This window comes from Dendrobates tinctorius, unplaced genomic scaffold (assembly GCF_039654945.1).
Source record: "Dendrobates tinctorius isolate UK_male_01 unplaced genomic scaffold, ASM3965494v1 ptg000008l, whole genome shotgun sequence".
Taxonomy (NCBI): Eukaryota; Metazoa; Chordata; class Amphibia; order Anura; family Dendrobatidae; genus Dendrobates; species Dendrobates tinctorius.
Window position 1 is genome coordinate 40,310,872 of NW_027361676.1, and position 21,330 is coordinate 40,332,201.

General features: G+C 43.7%; 1 protein-coding gene across 2 annotated transcripts in view; it reads right to left on the bottom strand.

The window, feature by feature from the left end:
- The window catches only part of LOC141091492 (probable ATP-dependent RNA helicase DDX60), a 361,948-nt gene extending 340,914 nt beyond the window's left edge, over window positions 1-21,034 (bottom strand). For both annotated transcript variants that reach the window (XM_073577118.1, XM_073577110.1), the window contains exons 1-4: window positions 20,921-21,034; window positions 17,746-17,830; window positions 17,427-17,546; window positions 7,746-7,809 (exon numbers count right to left, since the gene is read on the bottom strand). In XM_073577118.1, coding sequence (XP_073433219.1) covers window positions 7,746-7,809; window positions 17,427-17,546; window positions 17,746-17,818 — 257 coding nt within the window. In that variant the 5' untranslated portion in view covers window positions 17,819-17,830; window positions 20,921-21,034. The remainder of the gene's footprint in view (window positions 1-7,745; window positions 7,810-17,426; window positions 17,547-17,745; window positions 17,831-20,920) is intronic.
- Between the last annotated feature and the right edge of the window lie 296 nt (window positions 21,035-21,330).

Consider the following 21,330-nt stretch of genomic DNA (forward strand, 5'->3'; position numbering starts at 1 on the left):
AGGCATATGTTGCAGTGCTGGCAACGCTGAGCCAGGAGGGCTGACGGTTGGGGAAGCCACTGCCCGGCTGTGGTTCTGGAACCGTGGGCGGCCTAGTGAGTAAGGCACTGTCCGGATCGTTGAGCCCAGTGTGGCCGTTTCCCCAGGAGAAAGAGACTTATAGGATACCTCTGCGGTAGAGGGGTCCGAGAACCTGCGCGGCCAGCAGGTGACGGTCGTGAAAACCGTGTTGTACTGACCAGGGTCAGTGAGAAAGAGACTGTTGATTGCTATAGGGTGCCTCTGTGGAGAAGAGGTATCCAAGGACCTGTGTGGCCGACACAGGTAATGGACAGGTGTTCGTGTTGTACTGACCTGGGCCAGTGGGAAAGACTGTGTTCCTGGAGGGTTCAGTGAGCAAGGTCCTGGAGGGTCAGTGGTGGGAGATTCTAGGGGAAGAGTCGCATCCCTGGAGTATGTGGTATGACCTTGGACCTGGTGAGGCGTTAGTGTTGGGCAGTCTCAGGAGGAGATGGAAGTCCTGAAGAGCACCCGCTAAGCCCCTGGACCTGGTGAGGCCGGTGTGTTGGGAAACCCTGGGAGGAGGGCCACTCCCTGAATAGCACCCGGTGCGCCCTGTGTGTTGGACGGTCTCAGGTGGAGACAGAACATCCTGAATAGCACACAGACAGGACACGTGAGTTTTGTGGTGTGTTGGTGTGGCCGGTGTGTTGGGAAACCCAGGGAGGAGGGTCGCTCCCTGAATATCACCCGGTGCGCCCTGTGTGTTGGATGGTCTCAGGCGGAGACTGTACGTCCTGAATAGCACACAGACAGGACATGTGAGTTTTTTGTGGTGATGTTTTTTTTTTTCTTCTTTTCTCAACTCAGCCTGCCGTGGCTCAGTGGGAGTCAAGAAGGTGACAAGCGGCTTGCTGTAACTCGGCAGGGTTACGAAGGGGACAAGCAGCTTCCGGTAACTCGGCGGGGTTACGAAGGGGACAAGCAGCTTCCGGTGGATCGGCGGGTCTGCGAAGACGGCGCAGCAGGAGTTGTGGCAGCGCCAGAAGGAACTGGTGTGGTGTCGGTGATCGGTGACAGCAGGAGCTGTGGTGGTGCCAGCAAGGACTTGTGTGGTATCGTTAAAAGAGACAAACTGTGTTGTGTGAACTGTGGTCTGAGAAGACTGGTATAGCGAACATGGGGAAATCCCGAAAGGAGGTGGTGGCCCAAATCGGGGTGGTAGCCCAAAAGGGAGTGGAGTCCCAGAGGGGGTGGTGACCCAAATTGGGGTGGTAACCCAAAAAGGGGTGGAGTCCCGGAAGGGGGTGGTGACCCAAAGTGGGGTGGTGGTCCAGAAAGGGGCTAAGTTTGAAGAAATGACAGCACTGGGTACCTCGCTGGGTATGTTTGGGGAACCGCAGTGTGTGTGTATGAGTTTTGAGGAATATGGAATATTCTTTCTGGATGACGGGCCACAGGTGTGTACTGTAATGCTGCACCGATAAGGAGTCTCCGGGCGGCTGGGCTCAAGGTGTCAGGTGATTCTGACGGGGTCTCCTCTCACTTTGTCTGACCGAGAGAATGGTCCAGGTTCGCTGTAAACACGGGGGCACGGTGAACTATGCGGTAGACAGAGTGATGTTTGAGGGACCCATAGGTGGTGAGTGCCAAGGGGGCGGGATACCACGGGACTTAGTCTATGCCTTGGAGAGGGGCCGGGACTTTGTCGCATTTGATGACATAAGGCAGGAGGTTGGAGACGTTTCTACTGTTGGGCTAACAGATATTGAGACGGTGACTGCTCCTGACGTGGACAGGTCAGAGGTAGAACTGACCGGAAGAAGAAGTACATCTGCCCAACTTACGGACCTGACGTCTCGTGATATAACGGATGGTGGGCTGGGAGATGAGATGACTGGGGGGAAAACACGGTTAGTGGGTAACTGGAAGGATTACTCGACAGGCCGGGGTGACTCAGACTCTGGGGGTGACTGTGGCTCTGAGAGAGAAAGAGGGCACAGAATAGTCTCTGAGCTCCGAGGTTACCTGTCAACATGGCAAAACGTGAACAAGGCACTTAGGGAAGAAGTGGAAGAACATGCCAAACGGGAAAGAGTCCTGAGACAAATGGCCAAGCACAGGGTTGAGGAGCTCGAGAAAGAGGTCTTAGAGCTCAAAGAAACTGTAACTGGTCTTCTGCGGGAGAAGAACTTGGACAGTGATGAACAGCGACTAAGTCCGACTGGTGGTGGAACGGAGCTGCCGATGCCCGTCTTGGCAGACGGTCATGAAGAGATGAGATCTCGTGAGGTTGAGGAGCGGAGAACTGAAGAAGACAGTCACCCGGTAGGGGCAACTGTAGTGAGGGAAGTGTCCGTGGTAAAGCCAGAGCCTCCTGGTCTGGAAGAGAGCAAGGCCACGACCTTCAAGTTTGTGATTGATGTGCCAGGAGACATGCAAGAAGCCTGTGCTGAGGAAGGTGTGCATGAGGCTTTCAAAGAGGCGGTCAAAGCGTGTAAGGTGCACTGGGCGCCTGAGACTCGGCAGTTGGTGATAATATCAGTCAGGGAAGACACAGCAAAGCGGGTGGCTGTCCTGAAAAACATGCATTTGCAATGTCTTCACACCAAACAGCTGGTTAGGCGGAGTAATGTGAAGGCTGCTCGACGCCTAGAGTTAGCAAGGGAGGCTATGAATCGAATAGGTTAGCAGAAAGATGTGGTTCCGGTACCCAAAGCTCTGATTGTGAGAATCATTGGAAGATTCGGGAAGGTAATGCAAGACCTTGTGAATATCTCCTGTGTGGTGAGGGTGAGGATCCCTCCTGATGAGGAAGACCAGGTATCCAGTGAAGTGGGTAGGATTCCCATCATGGTGGGTGGCTCCGTGGAAAGCCTGAGAGACTTTCGGATGCTCGTGGAGTATCGAGTGGGCTACCTGCAAGAAATTGAGCAGTTGAGGCTGGACCGCCGGCGAATTAATAAAGAAGTACGGAATACCAGGTGGTGGCCGCCTGCAACCCAAGATGTAAGGACCCGAAGGGTTCCGCCAAGAAGTGACAGGGCAGATGGCCGAAGAATGTCAGCAAGTGGCAGTTCAACGGGCCGTACGACATTGAGAGACCGTAGTTCCTGTGAGACCCTGAATGAGTCAGACTCAGGCCAGACAGTAGGCCCAATTAAGACTGATGACCGTACCAACCTGGGGGCTGGTCGGGGAACGGAGCAAACAGAGAGAGGAATGTGGTGACTAGACAGTGTCTGATGACGCAGACAGATTGTAACTGGAGGGCCAAAGATCAGGGCCGGTATTCTGACCACTGGGGGCGGGGGAGGCCTAACGTAGAGGTGAGGCCGTATGATAGATGGAGACAGTTCTCTCGACCTATGGGGCAAGGTGTAATGAGTGCCCGGTCTCAAGAGTCTGATGTGATGTTGTATGTTCAACCCCACCAGTTTGAACAGAGGGGGGAGGTATGTGGTGTAGTAACCACTGTGTCCACTAGAGGGCGATGTATGGATGTCCCAGGAGAGTGGATGAATGGCGAAATACGGAATGACCGTTATGTATCTCAAGGTGGGTGGCCTTGAGATGGAGATTTATGTGTGTGTTAATCAGCAGTGATACTTCTGAGGTGCTGGTTCAATGTGTCAGGAACTAGTTACCTCCAAACCCACCCAGGGGGTGTGTTTATTAACACTATTGTAAAGTGTATATGTGAGTGGTTGAAGGACCTGTAATGAGGTCATAGTCATGTGACCTGGTGGGCTTGGCTATGAACCATATAATGTGGCCAGGGTGAGTCACAGGGGTGAATGCTGGGACCTGGTTGGTCCAGTGTGAAAGGTCCCATCTGAGTGAGATGGGGCTGCCTTCTGACAGCAGTGAATGCTGTGTTAATGGCTGCACGTGCCTGAGAGTTCCCTGGAGGGAATGGATGTCTGCTGCATGATGGTGAAGGAACCATGAGTGACCCTGACATGGGTGAGATAATACTGAGGCTGAAGAGCCTGTATGCTGGACATTTGCATAACCTGTGGGAGTACAGGATAACCAGAGTGAAACTCTATGGACGCTATGCTGTATATGAAGTTTATATTGCTGCTGTAGATTTATGCTGCTAAATAAACTGCATGGACTGTGTTATGGTTGATGAAAACCTGGTGCCGGATGTGTTTTGTTCGCTGCCTAGCGAGGATCCCCTATCTGAAAGTCAGCGCTACCTCACAGTGGGAACAAAATAGGATTTTATATTTTCACGCCTGGGCATTATAATCTTTAGTGAAACAATTGGGGGTTCAAAGTGCTCACCACACAACTAGATAAGTTCCTTAGGGGGTCTAGTTTCCAAAATGGGGTCACTTATGGGGGGTTTCTACTGTTTAGGCACATCAGGTGCTCTGCAAACGGAACATGACGCCCATAGACCATTCCATCAAAGTCTGCATTCCAAAACGTCATTACTTCCCTTTCGAGCCCCGATGTGTGCCCAAACAGTAGTTTTCTCCCACATGTGGGGTATCAGCATACTCAGGACAAATTGGACAACAACTTTTGGGGTCCAACTTCTCCTGTTACCCTTGGGAAAATTAAAAATTGGGACTAAGAAATCATTTTTGTGGAAAAAAATTTAATTTTTTTTTCACGCCCGAGCATTATGAACTTTAGCGAAACACTTGGGGGTTCAAAATGCTCACTACACATCTAGATAAGTTCCTTAGGGGATCTAGTTTCCAAAATGGGGTCACTTGTGTGGGGTTTCCACTGTTTAGGCACATCAGGGGCTCATCAAACGTGACATGGCGTCCAATCTCAATTCCAGCCAATTTTAGGTTGAAAAAGTCAAACGGCGCTCCTTCCCTTCTGAGCCCTGCCATGTGCCCAAACAGTGGTTCCCCCCCACATATTGGGTATCAGCGTACTCAGGATAAATTGGACAACAACTTTGGTGGCCCAATTTCTCCTGTAACCCTTGGGAAAACAAAATATTGGGGACAAAATTATCATGTTTGTGGAAAAAATATGATTTTTATTTTCACACCTGGGCGTTATAAACTTCTGTGAAGCCCTTGGGGGTTCAAAGTGCTCACCATACATCTACATAAGTTCCTTAGGGGGTCTAGTTTCCAAAATGGGGTCACTTGTGGGGGATTTCCGCTGTTTAGGCACATCAGGCGCTCGTCAAACGAGACATGGCGTCCGATCTCAATTCCAGCCAATTTTAGGTTGAAAAAGTCAAACGGCGTTCCTTCCCTTCTGAGCCCTGCTATGTGCCTAAACAGTGGTTTCCCCACACATATTGGGTATCAGCGTATTCAGGATAAATTGGACAACAACTTTTGAGGTCCAATTTTTCCTGTTACCCTGGGGAAAATAAAAAAATTGTTGCTAAAAATCATTTTTGTGACTAAAAAGTTAAATGTTCATTTTTTCCGTACACGCTGCTTCTGCTCCTGTGAAGCACCTGAAGGGTTAATAATCTTCATGAATGTAGTTTTGAGTAGCTTGAGGGGTGCACTTTTTAGAATAGTGTCACTATTTTCTGCCATAGAGACCCCTCAAAGTGACTTCAAATGTGAGGTGGTCCCTAAAAAAAATTGGTTTTGTAAGTTTTGTTGTAAAAATGAGAAATCGCTGGTCAACTTTTAACCCTTATAACTTCCTAAAAAAAAAAAATTGTTTCCCAAATTGTGCTGATGTAAAGTGGACATGTGGGAAATGTTATTTAGTAACTATTTTGTGTCACATATTCCTCTGTTTTAAGGGGATAAAAATTCAAAGTTTGAAAATTGCAAAATTTTCAAAATTTTCGCCATATTTCTGTTTTCGTCATAATTAAACGCAAGCTATGGCGAAAAAATTTTACCACTAAAGTGAAGTACAATATGTCACGAGAAAACAGTCTCAGAATCGCCTAGATCCGTTGAAGCATTCCAGAGTTACAGTTGTGGCCAAAAGTATTCACACCCCTGCAATCTGTCAGATAATACTCAGTTTCTTCCTGAAAATGATTGCAAACACAAATTCTTTGGTATTATTATCTTCATTTAATTTGTCTTAAATGAAAAAACACAAAAGGAATTGTCCTAAAGCCAAATTGGATATAATTCCACACCAAACATAAAAAAGAGGGTGGACAAAAGTATTGGCACTGTTCGAAAAATCATGTGATGCTTCTCTAATTTGTGTAATTAACAGCACCTGTAACTTACCTGTGGCACCTAACAGATGTTGGCAATAACTAAATCACACTTGCAGCCAGTTGACATGGATTAAAGTTGACTCAACCTCTGTCCTGTGTCCTTGTGTGTACCACATTGAGCATGGAGAAAAGAAAGAAGACCAAAGAACTGTCTGAGGACTTGAGAAACCAAATTGTGAGGAAGCATGAGCAATCTCAAGGCTTCAAGTCCATCTCCAAAGACCAGAATGTTCCTGTGTCTACCGTGCGCAGTGTCATCAAGAAGTTTAAAGCCCATGGCACTGTGGCTAACCTCCCTAGATGTGGATGGAAAATAAAAATTAACAAGAGATTTCAACGCAAGATTGTGCGGATGTTGGATAAAGAACCTCGACTAACATCCAAACAAGTTCAAGCTGCCCTGCAGTCCGAGGGTACAACAGTGTCAACCTGTACTATCCATAGACCCCACTTCTTACCCTGAGACATAAAAAAGCCAGGCTGGAGTTTGCCAAAACTTACCTGAAAAAGCCTAAAACGTTTCGGAAGAATGTTCTCTGGTCAGATGAGACAAAAGTAGAGCTTTTTGGGCAAAGGCATCAACATAGAGTTTACAGGAGAAAAAAAGAGGCATTCAAAGAAAAGAACATGGTCCCTACAGTCAAACATGGCGGAGGTTCCATGATGTTTTGGGGTTGCTTTGCTGCCTCTGGCACTGGACTGCTTGACCGTGTGCATGGCATTATGAAGTCTGAAGACTACCAACAAATTTTGCAGCATAATGTAGGGCCCAGTGTGAGAAAGCTGGGTCTCCCTCAGAGGCTATGGGTCTTCCAGCAGGACAATGACCCAAAACACACTTCAAAAAGCACTAGAAAATGGTTTGAGAGAAAGCACTGGAGACTTCTAAGGTGGCCGGCAATGAGTCCAGACCTGAATCCCATAGAACACCTGTGGAGAGATCTAAAAATGGCAGTTTGGAGAAGGCACCCTTCAAATATCAGGGACTAGGAGCAGTTTGCCAAAGAAGAATGGTCTAAAAATCCAGCAGATAAACTCATTGATGGTTACCAGAAGCGGTTGGTCGCAGTTATTTTGGCTAAAGGTTGTGCAACCAAGTATTAGGCTGAGGGTGCCAATACTTTTGTCTGGCCCATTTTTGGAGTTTTGTGTAAAATGACCAATGTTTTGCTTTTTGCTTCATTCTCTTTTGTGTTTTTTCATTTAAGACAAATTAAATGAAGATAATAATACCAAAGAATTTGTGTTTGCAATCATTTTCAGGAAGAAACTGAGTATTATCTGACAGAATTGCAGGGGTGTCAATACTTTTGGCCACCACTGTATAACCTCATAATTGGACAGTGGTCAGAATTGTAAAAATTGGCACGGTCATGAACGTGCAAACCACCCTTGGGGGTAAAGGGGTTAAAGAAGAACAATTTAGGTTTTTAATGTGATGTCTGAATTGGATAATATACTAGGTGGATAGGTACAGTTGTGATTCTTGCAACTTTTGCTACTTGTGTTTCAAAATCACCAAACTAACCATTTTCTACATTTTCTATAAATACATACTTACATTGAGTTTTGGTGAATCATATTTTTACACTTGTTAGCAATTGATTCATAAAACTTCTTAAACCCTAGAAAATCAACATAGAACAGAAAATCATTGATAAATAATAACATACATCTTTATAACATCATACAAGAAAGTTTCTGAATTCTTAAAAATAAAAAAAATCCAAAAATTTAAGGATCAAAATAAGGTTGGTACTCTTAGTAAACAAACAATTTGATCTAAATTTGTATTAAACATTTAAATACTTTTACACAAATTTACTAAGTATTTGTGCCAGTTTTCTAGTAGAATGTGCATGTGCTTATCTGCTCTACTCAACTGTGATCTCTTAGGATAAATTATAGCACAAATCTTCATGAGCGCACTGCTTTGAGTTTTTGACGCATGGGAAGACAAAATATGGCACATTTTACTAAAGGCCCCTTTACATTTAGCGATGCACCAGCGATCCCGACCATGATATGACCCGGTCAGGATCGCTGGTGCATCGCGGAATGGTCGCTAGTGAGCTGCCAAACAGGCAGATCTCAGCAGCGGTGCAGAAGTAGTCATTACTTACCTGTCAGACGCGGCGATGATGACGTCCTCCGCCCACGTCCACGCGTCGCTTGTCGGCGCCAGCAGGAAGCCGCCGACGAGAAATGGAGCAGGCCGATCTCGCGCGATCACCGATAACCAGCGGGGGAGCCGGTCATAGGTAAGTATCACATACAGCGATATCGCTAGCAATACCGCTGCTGCGTCACAAAATCGGTGACGCTTTAGCGATATTGCTAGCGATATCGCTATATGTAAAGCCCCCTTAAGACTAGATTCAGGTTAAAGGTGCAGTCAGACTGCCATATTACTTGCGTGAGAATCGTATCATAATCCTCAGACTGGTCATCGGCTCTCCTGATCTGAGTGTAAGGAGATGGACAAGTGAGAGGACTCACACAGTTAAAGTGGCTGTCCACTACTAGGACAACCCATTCTTAAACTAAATGTTATGCCCCAATAAAATAATAAAGTCTACACTCACCTCCCATGCCGGCGCCATTCCCATGGTGTTGGTACTTATTCTCCCCGGGGCTGTGATGCGGTGTTGTGATGCAAGACGAAGGCACCCAATCAGCGCTGGCGTCCCTGTCTCCACCTTCAGACAAGCTGAGTATGAAAAAGTCCGAGCTAGAGCTGATCTCTGGCTTCCTCTTCATGTTTGATTTGTCCGAAGGCAGAGTCAGTGATGCCAGCTGATTGGGCCCCATCATCACGTATCACAATACTGCATCACATCCCCAGGGAAACGAGTGCCGACTCTGCGGGAATGGCACTGGCATGGGAGGTGAGTATAGGCTTTATTATATTATCGGGGCATAACATTTAGCTTAAGAAGGGGTTGTCCTAGTAATGGACAACCCCTTTAATGTCTAAGGCTAGTTTCACCCTAGCGTTCAGCAGCGCTGCGGAGGGCTGCGTGCTTCCTCCTTTCTTCCTCTGTTAAGCCCGCTCACTGCCACACCTCTTCGATTCATCTCTGCCTACATCGGCATGCATCCTGCGTACCTATCTTTAACATTGGGTACGCAGGCCATGCGAATGTATGCGGATGCCTGCGCATGCATCATTTTGACGCTGCACCATCCCTAATAAAATGCAATATGTTGCGTTCGGCGCAGCTCAGGGCAGCATCAAAACGGGCATGGCCTGAGTACCCAATGTTAAAGATAGGTATGCAGGATGCATGCCGACGTAGGCGGACCTGAATGGAAGACGTGTGGCAGTGGGCAGGGCTTAACAGAGGAAGAAAGGAGGAAGTAAGCAGCCCACCGCAGTCCTGCCGAACGCTAGTGTGAAACTAGCCATCGAGAGTGTCTGCAAGCAAACACTGCCATCTGCTGGTCAAAGATGACGGGAAAAGAGAAAGCAAAGAGAATTGCATTAGCAGGAACTGAAGAATAAAGTGTATGTTCTTTCGGGGAAGAGATTGAAAGAGATGCCAGGTCAGGTGATTGCTTTGACACAGTCAATAATTATAAAAGGCCCAGGATGGCAGTGAAGGGCGAGAGTTGGCACCTGAACATGCAGCAGGATGGGTGTGCAGTGCAGCAAGGTTGGCTTAAAGCCACCATTACGACTGACCAGGCCCGAGTGAAGAATCGAGTGACCAGACCTAAGTGAAAAATCAAAAAAACAGATCCAAGTGGTTAATCGAGTGACTAGACTGGGACTCAAGCCAAAAGAAGAAGCAAGTAACAAAAATCAAAGTGGCTCATTGATAAGGGACTCGCAGCCTGATGGCGTAGCATCATAGGCCTCCGTCAGGGCCTGTATTAGGGCTCATATTGCCTAGAAAGTGACAGAGAGACAGCGGTAAAGAACCCGATAGTGATGGTGACTTACTGCAGGTTAAAGTATTAGAACTAAGACATTACTGACAACAATATTTTGTTTATTTGTAATAATAAAGCAATAGTGTGTGATTAGAATTATGTTGATATTCTGTATAGCCGAATTGCTTTATCTTATTGTACAATAACTCACGGCACCACCACCGTTTGCTTTATTCTTTATATTGTGACGTAGGCATCACTCACTTGTGTTAATCAAATACATATTTGTTGGTTAAGTTACAATTGTGTCTTCTTCTGCGCTGTTGCATCCACGTAACTGTGTACATGAGCGTGACAGCTGCATAGAAATACATGCTGTAAGGCTCAGGTCAGAAGACTCTGCCCTACGAATAAAACTCCAAACTAGGTAAATTCCACCCAAAGTGTTTTGCTAAAAAATAATGTATTTTTCAGAGTTTTAAAGCGTTTTTGCATCACTTTCCTGTGTTCTCCTGAAGACACCAGAAAAATATGTACATTCACAAAATATAGCAACAAAAAGAGCTAACAAAATAGTTTGCAAAATTGCTTTGAAGAAAATAAAGTGTGCATAGTGCTGCATAGTGTCACGGTTCGACCCCTCATTGTGTCTGGGAATGCAGTTACTGATAGTTCTGCTAGCTGTACATTCAGCTATTGTGTGGTTTGTTCCTGTGTGCCTTGTGTTCTATATGCAGATCTTTCATTGCCTAGAGTGACTAGACTGGGACCCAAACCAAGAGAAGAAGCAAGTAACAAGTCATTCTGACCATCCATTTAACCCTTTCTGCTCTGATCTTCTATCCTGGTATTCTGACCTCAGAACGTTACCTGACTACGCTTTTGTCTGTTCCTTCTGTTTATGATGTACCCTCCTGGCTTCTGACCTTGGACTCCTTATCCATCCTGACTCACAGCTTGGCATGAGAAGAGACTAGTGTCACACAGTCAACAATACATTTGCTATAGATACATATTTTTTAAGTTTTAATGCATATAATTGGCTCACAATAATAACTTTTTTCATTTTTTTGTTTACATAGTGTTTTAATAATCACCTTTAGGGCAGAGATAGACTGCCGTATTTCTTGTGCGAGAATCGCATCGTAAAACTCGTACTGGCTGTCAGCTCTCCTGACCTGAGTTTGACAGCTGCATAGTAATTCATCACGCTGTCTTGCTCAGGTCAGGAGAGGTGCAGGGTCAGTCTGTCCAGTGCGATGCGATTCTCGCACGAGTTATATGGCAGTCTGACTCTGCCCTTAGGGATGAACTTTATACAGTCTAGGAAGATAAGCAGCTGCCAGTCACCAATAAAGGTGGTGCTTATCTTCTGGCTCATTAAAGCATCATGAGACTAATGTCAGCAATTATTATCTGTGTAATACTGGGATAATTTGAATAGGAATGAGCCAGCACATTCATACTGCCCTAAACATAGCAGCATAAACATGCTCGGATTAAACTAAAGAATAGTTTTCTAAATAGTACTGCAGTTTTACAGAAAAATCACTAGATAGAAAATACAATACTTCATGATTGTTTAAGGTAGATATACAATATTGCCAGGCAAATGGATTTCAGGATATAAGCTACATAAATCACATAGTAGAAATGTTCTTTAATGGGTGTTACATAAAGTAAATAAACATAGAATGTGCATTGTTGCTAAAACAACCAATAATGCATTGCAATCTGCACCATCTTGAACATATACAGTCCAATTTTAAAGATAATTATATAAATAAATGGCCAGACGAATATATATGTACTAGCTTGGCCTGTGCAAAATTTTCGCACATTGGTCGTCGGGGGTGCAGGTAGTTTCAGAAAAAGCAAGCTGGTCAAATGTAAATGTATTTCATGAGCTGATGAACACAGACAGGTATTTATATATGGAAAAAGCAAAAAAATTGAGCTTGGTTTGAGTTGGTACACATGCAGCATATAAATGCATGTTCACATAGCCAAAAAGCATACAAAACCTACAAAAGAGAAAATGAAAAAAACCCTGCTGTAATTAAATAAATAAAAAGCAAAAGTGCATCTAAATCATACAGAGATCTTAGTAATACTGTATTTGATCAAACATAGCATAAAAGCCGTCCCACCATCGACAAGGTGACTCTGTGGTTGGGGCTTTTAAGCTATGTTTGCTCAAATACAGTCTTACTAAGAACTCTGTATGATTTAGATGCACTTTTGCTTTTTATTTATTTAATTACAGCAGGGTTTTTTTCATTTTCTCTTTTGTAGGTTTTGTAGGTATTTATATATGTAAATTGGTAATACAATAAATTGTTTTGATAAGTAGAGGTCAAAAAATGTTTTCTGGTTCAGGTGCCACCTGCAGGTCATTGTGTCTTTCTGCAGGTTTATGAAAATGAATGTTTAAACTGTATTTAGTGATAAAATCGTGAATGTGTGGTTTGTTTGGCTGTTTTCTTGCTGACGGGAGCAAGTTTACCTTTCAAATGGCACATCATGTGTGTGTGTAGGGCGCAAAAATCAGCAAAAAAGCAGCGCATCTCTACAAATGTGTTGGTAGTGTGCTTTGGGGTACTGTGGTGCCACTTGCAGGTCATTTTTCCTTACTGCAGGTTTATGAAAATTAATGTTTAAACTGTATTTTGTGATCAAATCGTGGATGTGTGTTTTTTTGGCTATTTTCTTGCTGAAGGGGCAAGTTTACCTTTCAAATGGTGTATCATTTGTGTGTGTGTGGGTGCAGTATGAACGGGGATACAAAGGAATCACAAAAAAACAGTGTTTAGAAATAATAGGACAGATGGGCAAGATGGCAATATCTATGAATAGACAACTGCGATGGGCATTCGACAAAAAAGCATAGTGTGCTATAGCAGCAATAAAGATCATAATATATAAAAATAACATGCTGAAAGAAACACACATCCACATATTATATGAATGTATATGATATAACTGCCATGAATCACGAAACAATCACTGACCTCGGGGAGACCAGTCAAAGAAAACACTGCGGCAACCGGCAAAGGCGCTCAATCAGTGAAATCCTAGGTGCAATGCTCCCTGGGAAATACGAATATGCAAATAAAGTCCGTGGAGCCTCATTTAAGAGTCTCAAACACGGGACTAGCCAGATCTTCCTCCAGGGAAGGACCCAGCCAAGAGGTGGCTCCTTTCGGAAACCACCATTACCACCTTATTAAGTGGCCCTTTAGGTCAATATCCAGCTCTTTACGAGCTTACAGATATGACAAGGGAAATACCAAGGCCAGGTATCCATCCACAGACAGCTGTTTCAGGGTGTTGCCCCTCATCAGTGTGGAGTAGGATTCTGGCTAGGTGGAAGCAATACCTAGTAGACCAACATCACAAAACAATCACTGACCTCAGGGAGACCAGTCAAAGAAAACACTGCGGTGGCCGGCAAAGGCGCTCAATCAGTGAAGTCCCGTGTTTGAGACTCTTAAATGAGGCTCCACGGACTTTATTTGCATATTCGTATTTCCCAGGGAGCATTGCACCTAGGATTTCTCTGTTTGAGCGCCTTTGCCGTCTGCCACAGTGTTTTCTTTGACTGGTCTCCCTGAGGTCATTGATTGTTTCATGATGTTGGTCTACTAGGCATTGCTCCCACCTAGCCAGAATCCTACTCCACACTGATGAGGGGCAACACCCCGAAACAGCTGTCTGTGGATGGATACCTGTCCTTGGTATTTCCCTTGTCATATCTGTAAACTCGTAAAGAGCTGGATATTGACTTAAAGGGCCACTTAATATGGTGTGAATGGTGGTTTCCGAAAGGAGCCACCCCTTGGCTGGGTCCTTCCCTGGAGGAAGATCTGGCTAGTCCCATGTTTGAGACTCTTAAATGAGGCTCCACGAACTTTATTTGCATATTCATAACTGCCATGAAGGTATTGCAAAAAAGAAAGTAAACTGTGTCACTTTTTCCCACTGGTCCAGTCCACTGACCTAGATGTACAGTCATGGCCAAAAGTATTGACACCCCTGCAATTCTGTCAGATAATACTCAGTTTCTTCCTGAAAATGATTGCAAACACAAATTCTTTGGTATTATTATCTTCATTTAATTTGTCTTAAATGAAAAAACACAAAAGAGAATGAAGCAAAAAGCAAAACATTGATCATTTCACACAAAACTCCAAAAATGGGCCGGACAAAAGTATTGGCACCCTCAGCCTAATACTTGGTTGCACAACCTTTAGCCAAAATAACTGCAACCAACCGCTTCCGGTAACCATCAATGAGTTTCTTACAATGCTCTGCTGGAATTTTAGACCATTCTTCTTTGGCAAACTACTCTAGGTCCCTGATATTTGAAGGGTGCCTTCTCCAAACTGCCATTTTTAGATCTCTCCACAGGTGTTCTATGGGATTCAGGTCTGGACTCATTGCTGGCCACCTTAGAAGTCTCCAGTGCTTTCTCTCAAACCATGTTCTAGTGCTTTTTGAAGTGTGTTTTGGGTCATTGTCCTGCTGGAAGACCCATGACCTCTGAGGTAGACCCAGCTTTCTCACACTGGGCCCTAAATTATGCTGCAAAATTTGTTGGTAGTCTTCTGACTTCATAATGCCATGCACACGGTCAAGCAGTCCAGTGACAGAGGCAGCAAAGCAACCCCAAAACATCAGGGAACCTCCGCCATGTTTGACTGTAGGGACCGTGTACTTTTCTTTGAATGCCTCTTTTTTCTCCTGTAAACTCTATGTTGATGCTTTTGCCCTAAAAGCTCTACTTTTGTCTCATCTGACCAGAGAACATTCTTCCAAAATGTTTTAGGCTTTTTCAGGTAAGTTTTGGCAAACTCCAGCCTGGCTTTTTTATGTCTCGGGGTAAGAAGTGGAGTCTTCCTGGGTCTCCTACCATACAGTCCCTTTTCATTCAGATGCCGACGGATAGTACGGGTTGACATCGTTGTACCCTCGGACTGCAGGGAAGCTTGAACTTGTTTGGATGTTAGTGGAGGTTCTTTATCCAACATCCACACAATCTTGCGTTGAAATCTCTTGTTAATTTTTCTTTTCCGTCCACATCTAGGGAGGTTAGCCACAGTGCCATGGGCTTTAAAATTCTTGATGACACTGCGCACGGTAGACACAGGAACATTCAGATCTTTGGAGATGGACTTGTAGCCTTGAGATTGCTCATGCTTCCTCACAATTTGGTTTCTCAAGTCCTCAGACAGTTCTTTGGTCTTCTTTCTTTTCTCCGTGCTCAATGTGGTACACACAAGGACACAGGACAGAGGTTGAGTCAACTTTAATCCATGTCAACTGGCTGCAAGTGTGATTTAGTTATTGCCAACACCTGTTAGGTGCCACAGGTAAGTTACAGGTGCTGTTAATTACACAAATTAGAGAAGCATCACATGATTTTTCGAACAGTGCCAATACTTTTGTCCACCCTCTTTGTTATGTTTGGTGTGGAATTATATCCAATTTGGCTTTAGGACAATTCTTTTTGTGTTTTTTCATTTAAGACAAATTAAATGAAGATAATAATACCAAAGAATTTGTGTTTGCAATCATTTTCAGGAAGAAACTGAGTATTATCTGACAGAATTGCAGGGGTGTCAATACTTTTGGCCATGACTGTACATGAGTGTCTGCTGAAGAAAGGACACAGTTCAGGTACAACTGAACCTGTCTGTTCATACAGTGCAACTCTGGTGATGTGCATTAGTTTCTTGCACCAGTATCATGTCATATACTGTATATTGCAATTAGTGCTGCTGCTGCCTCGGTTATTTGTAAAATTGTGCATTTTGTAAAAGAAAATTGAACCCACGGAATTCCAAGAGTTTGGTCTTGGACAACTTAGCTTTTTCTAATAATTTCTCCTTCTCTTACAAGCTCTGTGGTGTTGTGACATTAGCTGACAAAGTCATGACATTACCTGCTCAAGAGCTGACCACACAACAAGCAGATTTTGCCCTAGATGATGTTTTAGCCACATATTGCATGCTCTGTGCATTGATGTTTATTGTCTGGTTCCCAAGTCTTTTCCGCCACAGAATCATCATCGTTATCCCTGATTTGACTAAGACTTGCCTTTGTATAGCAAATGGTCTGAGTTCCTTGACCCCCCCAATCCTACCTTATTACCACCTAGACATTTGCTCTGAATTTGACTGCTATTACCACTGTCAATGCCGCTACCATCACCAATGCTGCTGCCACCACAACTTACAGAGCTAACAACATAATTTGGTTTTATCATCTTATCTATCTACTCTGGCCCTAAATCATCAGAGACTGTAGTCTGACTGTCCATCTCTTCCAATAAATCAATTAGAAGTTGTTCTGGTTAAGTATATTGCTTAGCTTTGTGTTCGAGCACTATGGAGCAGAACAGACACAGGTGTCATTGACAGACTGGAAATCTCGCTCTGTACAAATTGTTATGGGACAGAAGAGAAGGACTAAGCAGAACACTAACTCCAACTAATGGTGTCACTGTCAGAGGCTACATCTTCCTGCTATGATTGAGATGAGTGATGTCAGAGTTATTCCATTACACCCTCCAATTCCTTCACACTAATAAGCTTGCCAGACATAAAGGAGGCCATATGTGATCTGCGTTTGGTACTACTGCTGCCGAGACAGTTGCTGCCAGCAGTGCCACATTTTTTTTCCGTTTTGTGTTTTTTTTTCCTCTCACGCTAGCACATCCTTTGTCAGTACCAGATCCTCAGAACTGGAAATGGAAATGTGGCAATAGCATGCAGAATGGACATGGGGTGTACATTGTAATGCTGATAAATTGGATAATTAAAACGGATATTCAAAAACTAAAATGTGACCTTTTTTTTAAAAGAGTAAAAAAATATGTATCTGTGCCTTTACAAAATTAGACAAAACAACAAAAGCTTGGAAGATTGATAAGAGCAGGCATTCTCTAGAGCAGGCACCTATGCAAAAGGCTGCTATATTCAGATGGCATGTATGGGTCCAATATTAGATTCATTACAATGAAGTGTGTAAAAAAAAAAAATTTTTACAACAAGCACATTTTGTGAGGTAGACAATCATGTTTAAAATTCTGGATTAATAAGATCTTTCTTTAGGATGTAAAAGAGCATGGCTTGCCTATCTTACAATTCAGGAAGCACTGTTTCTGTGATACAGCCCTGGATTCAGTATTTTGCTTTAATTATAAAATTATAACTGAGGGGTTAAAAGGGAATCTGTCACCTCATTTTTGGCCTATAAGATGCGGCCACAGCCATCAGGGGCTTATCTACAGCATTCTGTAATGCTGTAGCTAAGCCCCCGATGTAACCTGAAAGATAAGAAAAACGAGTTATATTATACCCACTGGGGGGCATGGTCCGGTGCGGTGGGTGTCGCTGTCTGGTCCGGCGCCTCCCATCTTCTAGCGATGACGTCCTCTTCCTTACTTCTGCTGTGGCTCCTGCGCAGGCGTTCTTTATCTGCCCTGTGTAAAGAGTAGCTGACAAAACTGATGCTGTAGGATTCTATCGTACTGTATTTTATTCAAGTGAATGCAAGAAGCACACATTACATGGAAAATTTGAAAATCATCACCAACTATTTTTTACATTTTTTAAGATAAAAACATCAATTGCTTTTATCACTGTATTAAACTTTTCCCCCTGCCAATATTTCAGACTTACCTGAGTCCTCATCATTTTTGTCTTTCCTGGTGTCAGATGCATCTTCTTCTTGGTTTGGACCTCCAGAGTCCATGGTTGTTGAAAACTTGTATAATGCCATGGAAAATATTGATTACAAAAAAAGTATTAATTTGCAAAATACTTCCCATATTTATCACAAAGACAGGCATAACTGATTTTCTGTTTTAAGCTTTTTTTTCTGTTCACAGGATATTGCTGGCTAGAAATGATAAAATTAGTGTTACTCACTCTCCACATGCCCAGTGATGACTTTACATTGCTGCCCTTTTTTGATAAGCTACAGTGGTGATGTCATGACAGCAGCCAATCACTGATATCTGGTTTTATTCATATTTTAAAAATATAAATCTGAAAATTGTAACTGCCGTTTATATTCAGCCAAAGTCAATACTTTGTAAGAGCACCTTTAGCTGCAATTACTGCTGCAAGTCTTTTGGGGTATGTCTGTGCCGGAATATCATGGCAGAAAAGGCATCGGTATTTACCTGCCTAGATCACAAAAACTCATGCACTAACAGCATGCCGCAAAACTCTTTGATAAAAGTGGAGGCAAGACAGGTGCAAAATATTAATGAGACAACCTCTCCCACCTTACTAATTCGTGGAGGGGGTAATTTATTAGTATTGAAATTAATTGTACACAATTAACTTAACCCTGCTTTACTCTTCACAACTTTATCCCTGACCTATCTGGTGTGTTCCTTGCTTTTCATGTTGGTGGTTGGTCTCTAATGTTCTCAAACAAACCTATGAGGGTTTCACAGTACAGCTGTAGTTATACTGAAAACAAATTACACACCGGTGTAATTACACTTACCGTATTTTTCGCTTTATAAGACGCTCCGGATTATAAGACGCACCCCAAATTTTGAGGAGAAAAATAGGAAAAAATATTTTTTTAATAAAATGGTGGTGCTTCTTATAATCCAGGCGTCTTATTGCTTACCGGTCTGTCCCCGGGTTGCTATCGCCCACTCTGTCCCCGGGTTGTTGTCGCCCACGCTGTCCCCGGGGTGCTGCCGCCCACTCTGTACCTGGTGCTGCCGCCATCGCGCAGGGTCCTCCGGGTGCTGCCGCTGCCGTGCTGGGTCCCTCGGGTGCTGCCGCCGCCGTGCTGGGTCCCTCGGGTGCTGCCGCGCTGGGTCCCTCGGGCGCTGAAATCTCATCTCCCGAGATTTCAGTACCGAGATCTCCATCTGCGCTTGCGCGGCGGCCATTTTCCAGGAAGCAAGCCACCGCACCGGCATGGATGGAATGGCAGAGCCCCCCACGCAGCACGGGACAGAGCCCGGCGGCAGCGGCAGGCACCGGGGGACCCAGCATGGAGGCGGCAGCACCCGAGAGACCCAGCGCGGCGGCGGCAGCACCCGGAGGACCCAGCACGGTGGCGGCAAGTAACGGACACCCGCAGCGGCAGCACAAAAAATGTATGTTTGCATTGTAAAATGCACCCCTATTTTCCGCCCAAATTTTGGGGAAAAAAGTGCGTCTTACAAAGCGAAAAATACGGTAATTTCCTAATTCTGTAACTTCTGAAGGCAAATGGACACTCAAGATTTTATTTAGGGGGTATCAGGCTACAAGGGGCTGAATATAAATGCATGTCACAATTTTCAGATTTATATTTTTAAAATAATTAAACTACTTTGAGTTGGCATATGACATAAATCTCAACAAAATAAATTTTGTGGGTGTAGTATGAAAAATTGCGGACAAATTTACGGATTATGAATACTTTTTCAAGATACTGCATGTATCCCCAGAATAATATTAAAAAAAATCAAATTTCTACCTCTGAAAAACAAAGCTTCAAACAGTAATGTTAGTGAAGAAAAATGTTATGGCTGCTGAAATGCAAGGAGGAAAAAATGCTTTTATTTCCAATAAGGTGTTAAACATGCTTATTCACTACAGTACTGTGCAAAAGCTTTAGGCAGGTGTGGAAAAAACGCTGCAAAGTAAGAATGCTTTAAAAAATAGAAATCTCAAATCAAATCAGTATTTGGAGTGATCGCGCTTTACCTTCAAAACAACATCAATTCTTCATACACTTCTGCAAAGTTGGGGAGGGATTTTATAGAATTACAGTCAGATGTATGAGCAACCAATTAGTCTATGGCGAGATGGAAGCCCTACGTAGAGTGAAATGACTCTTTTCTTGTCGCACTTCCTGCGATTAATAGTTTTGACGTTTTAGCAATGAACAAAGAAACAAAATTGGTGAGTGACATGTTTTTCTTGAGGGAGGAATGTGTCATTACCTACAACTACTGTATATCGTAAAATTCCATCTATGTCGGTGAATGTGATCATCGACCTTCCATGGATCCAGTTGCGTAAACTCGAAAGGTGGAATTCACTGCTGGAGAAAATCAATTCTTCAGAAATGATGGTGAGAATAAGTTTTTTCCTTCATACCTACATATTGAGTTGTGTCAGTGACAGCTCCACCAGGAGGGCCAGTACTCGCCTTACTCTCCCACCATAGAGTATCACCAATTGTGCACCGTTTTCCACTTTTAGATTTATTCTTTGATCTTCCATAGCATGTGAACATTAATTACACTATTTTTCTACGTCTGCATGAAACTTTTGCATAGTGCTGTAAGTAAATAAAAAGCTCTACACCTTAGTAATATACATAATGCTTTGATTGCTTATTTGAAGAATATTTGGGAGTAACAGAGAGCGCTGCTATTAAATCCGGAGACTGAAAAGCCATACATTCTCTGCGCTCAGCTACGATGTGGACACATAATGTCGTAGGAAGTGTTAACAGAAGACATAGATAACACCTTCTTCGTTGAAAATGTCCATCATAGTAGACATGTGATTAATCTTGTAGATTGTGAGCCCTCGCGGGCAGGGTCCTCTCTCCTCCTGTACCAGTCATGACTTGTACTGTTGAAGATTACTGTACTTGTATTTATTATGTATACCCCTCCTCACATGGAAAAAGCCATGGAATAAATGGCGCTATAATAATAAATAATAATAATTAATGTTTAGTAAATCTTAGTTAGATATTTTGGACCGTGCTTGTTATAGATTCTCCTTTAGCTGAGGCAGATCATCTCTACTAACCCGGATTATATAGCCTACAATAGTCGTGTTTTGAGAAGGGGATGTTCAAATATATTAATATCGTACTTACCTTATCTAAGCAGAATTAGATGCAAGCCTGAATAGCGGTCCAGTCTTCTGATCCCGGGAGTTGGTTCCTGGCGGCACTCAGCTGTTTATATGCATTGTGGTCAGGACTCAGGAGTAGGAGGGGTAATGGAGACAGAAAGCAGGATAGTTTCGTTTCTCTTGCTTCAAGAAAAGCAGATTGGTTTCTATTTCTATCCCTGCACTGTCACGGCAAAAAACTGTGTCTAAGGTTTTAGGTTCTAATACAAATGTATACAAAGCATGATGACGTGACAGATATACCACTAAACAATAGCTTGCTGATCAAAGAATAAGCACAAGAATACAATTATCATGATCATCCAAATACAGTGCGATGATAACAGGATGAGGGAAGGCAGGACCTACAAGCTACATTTAGGGTATGTGCAC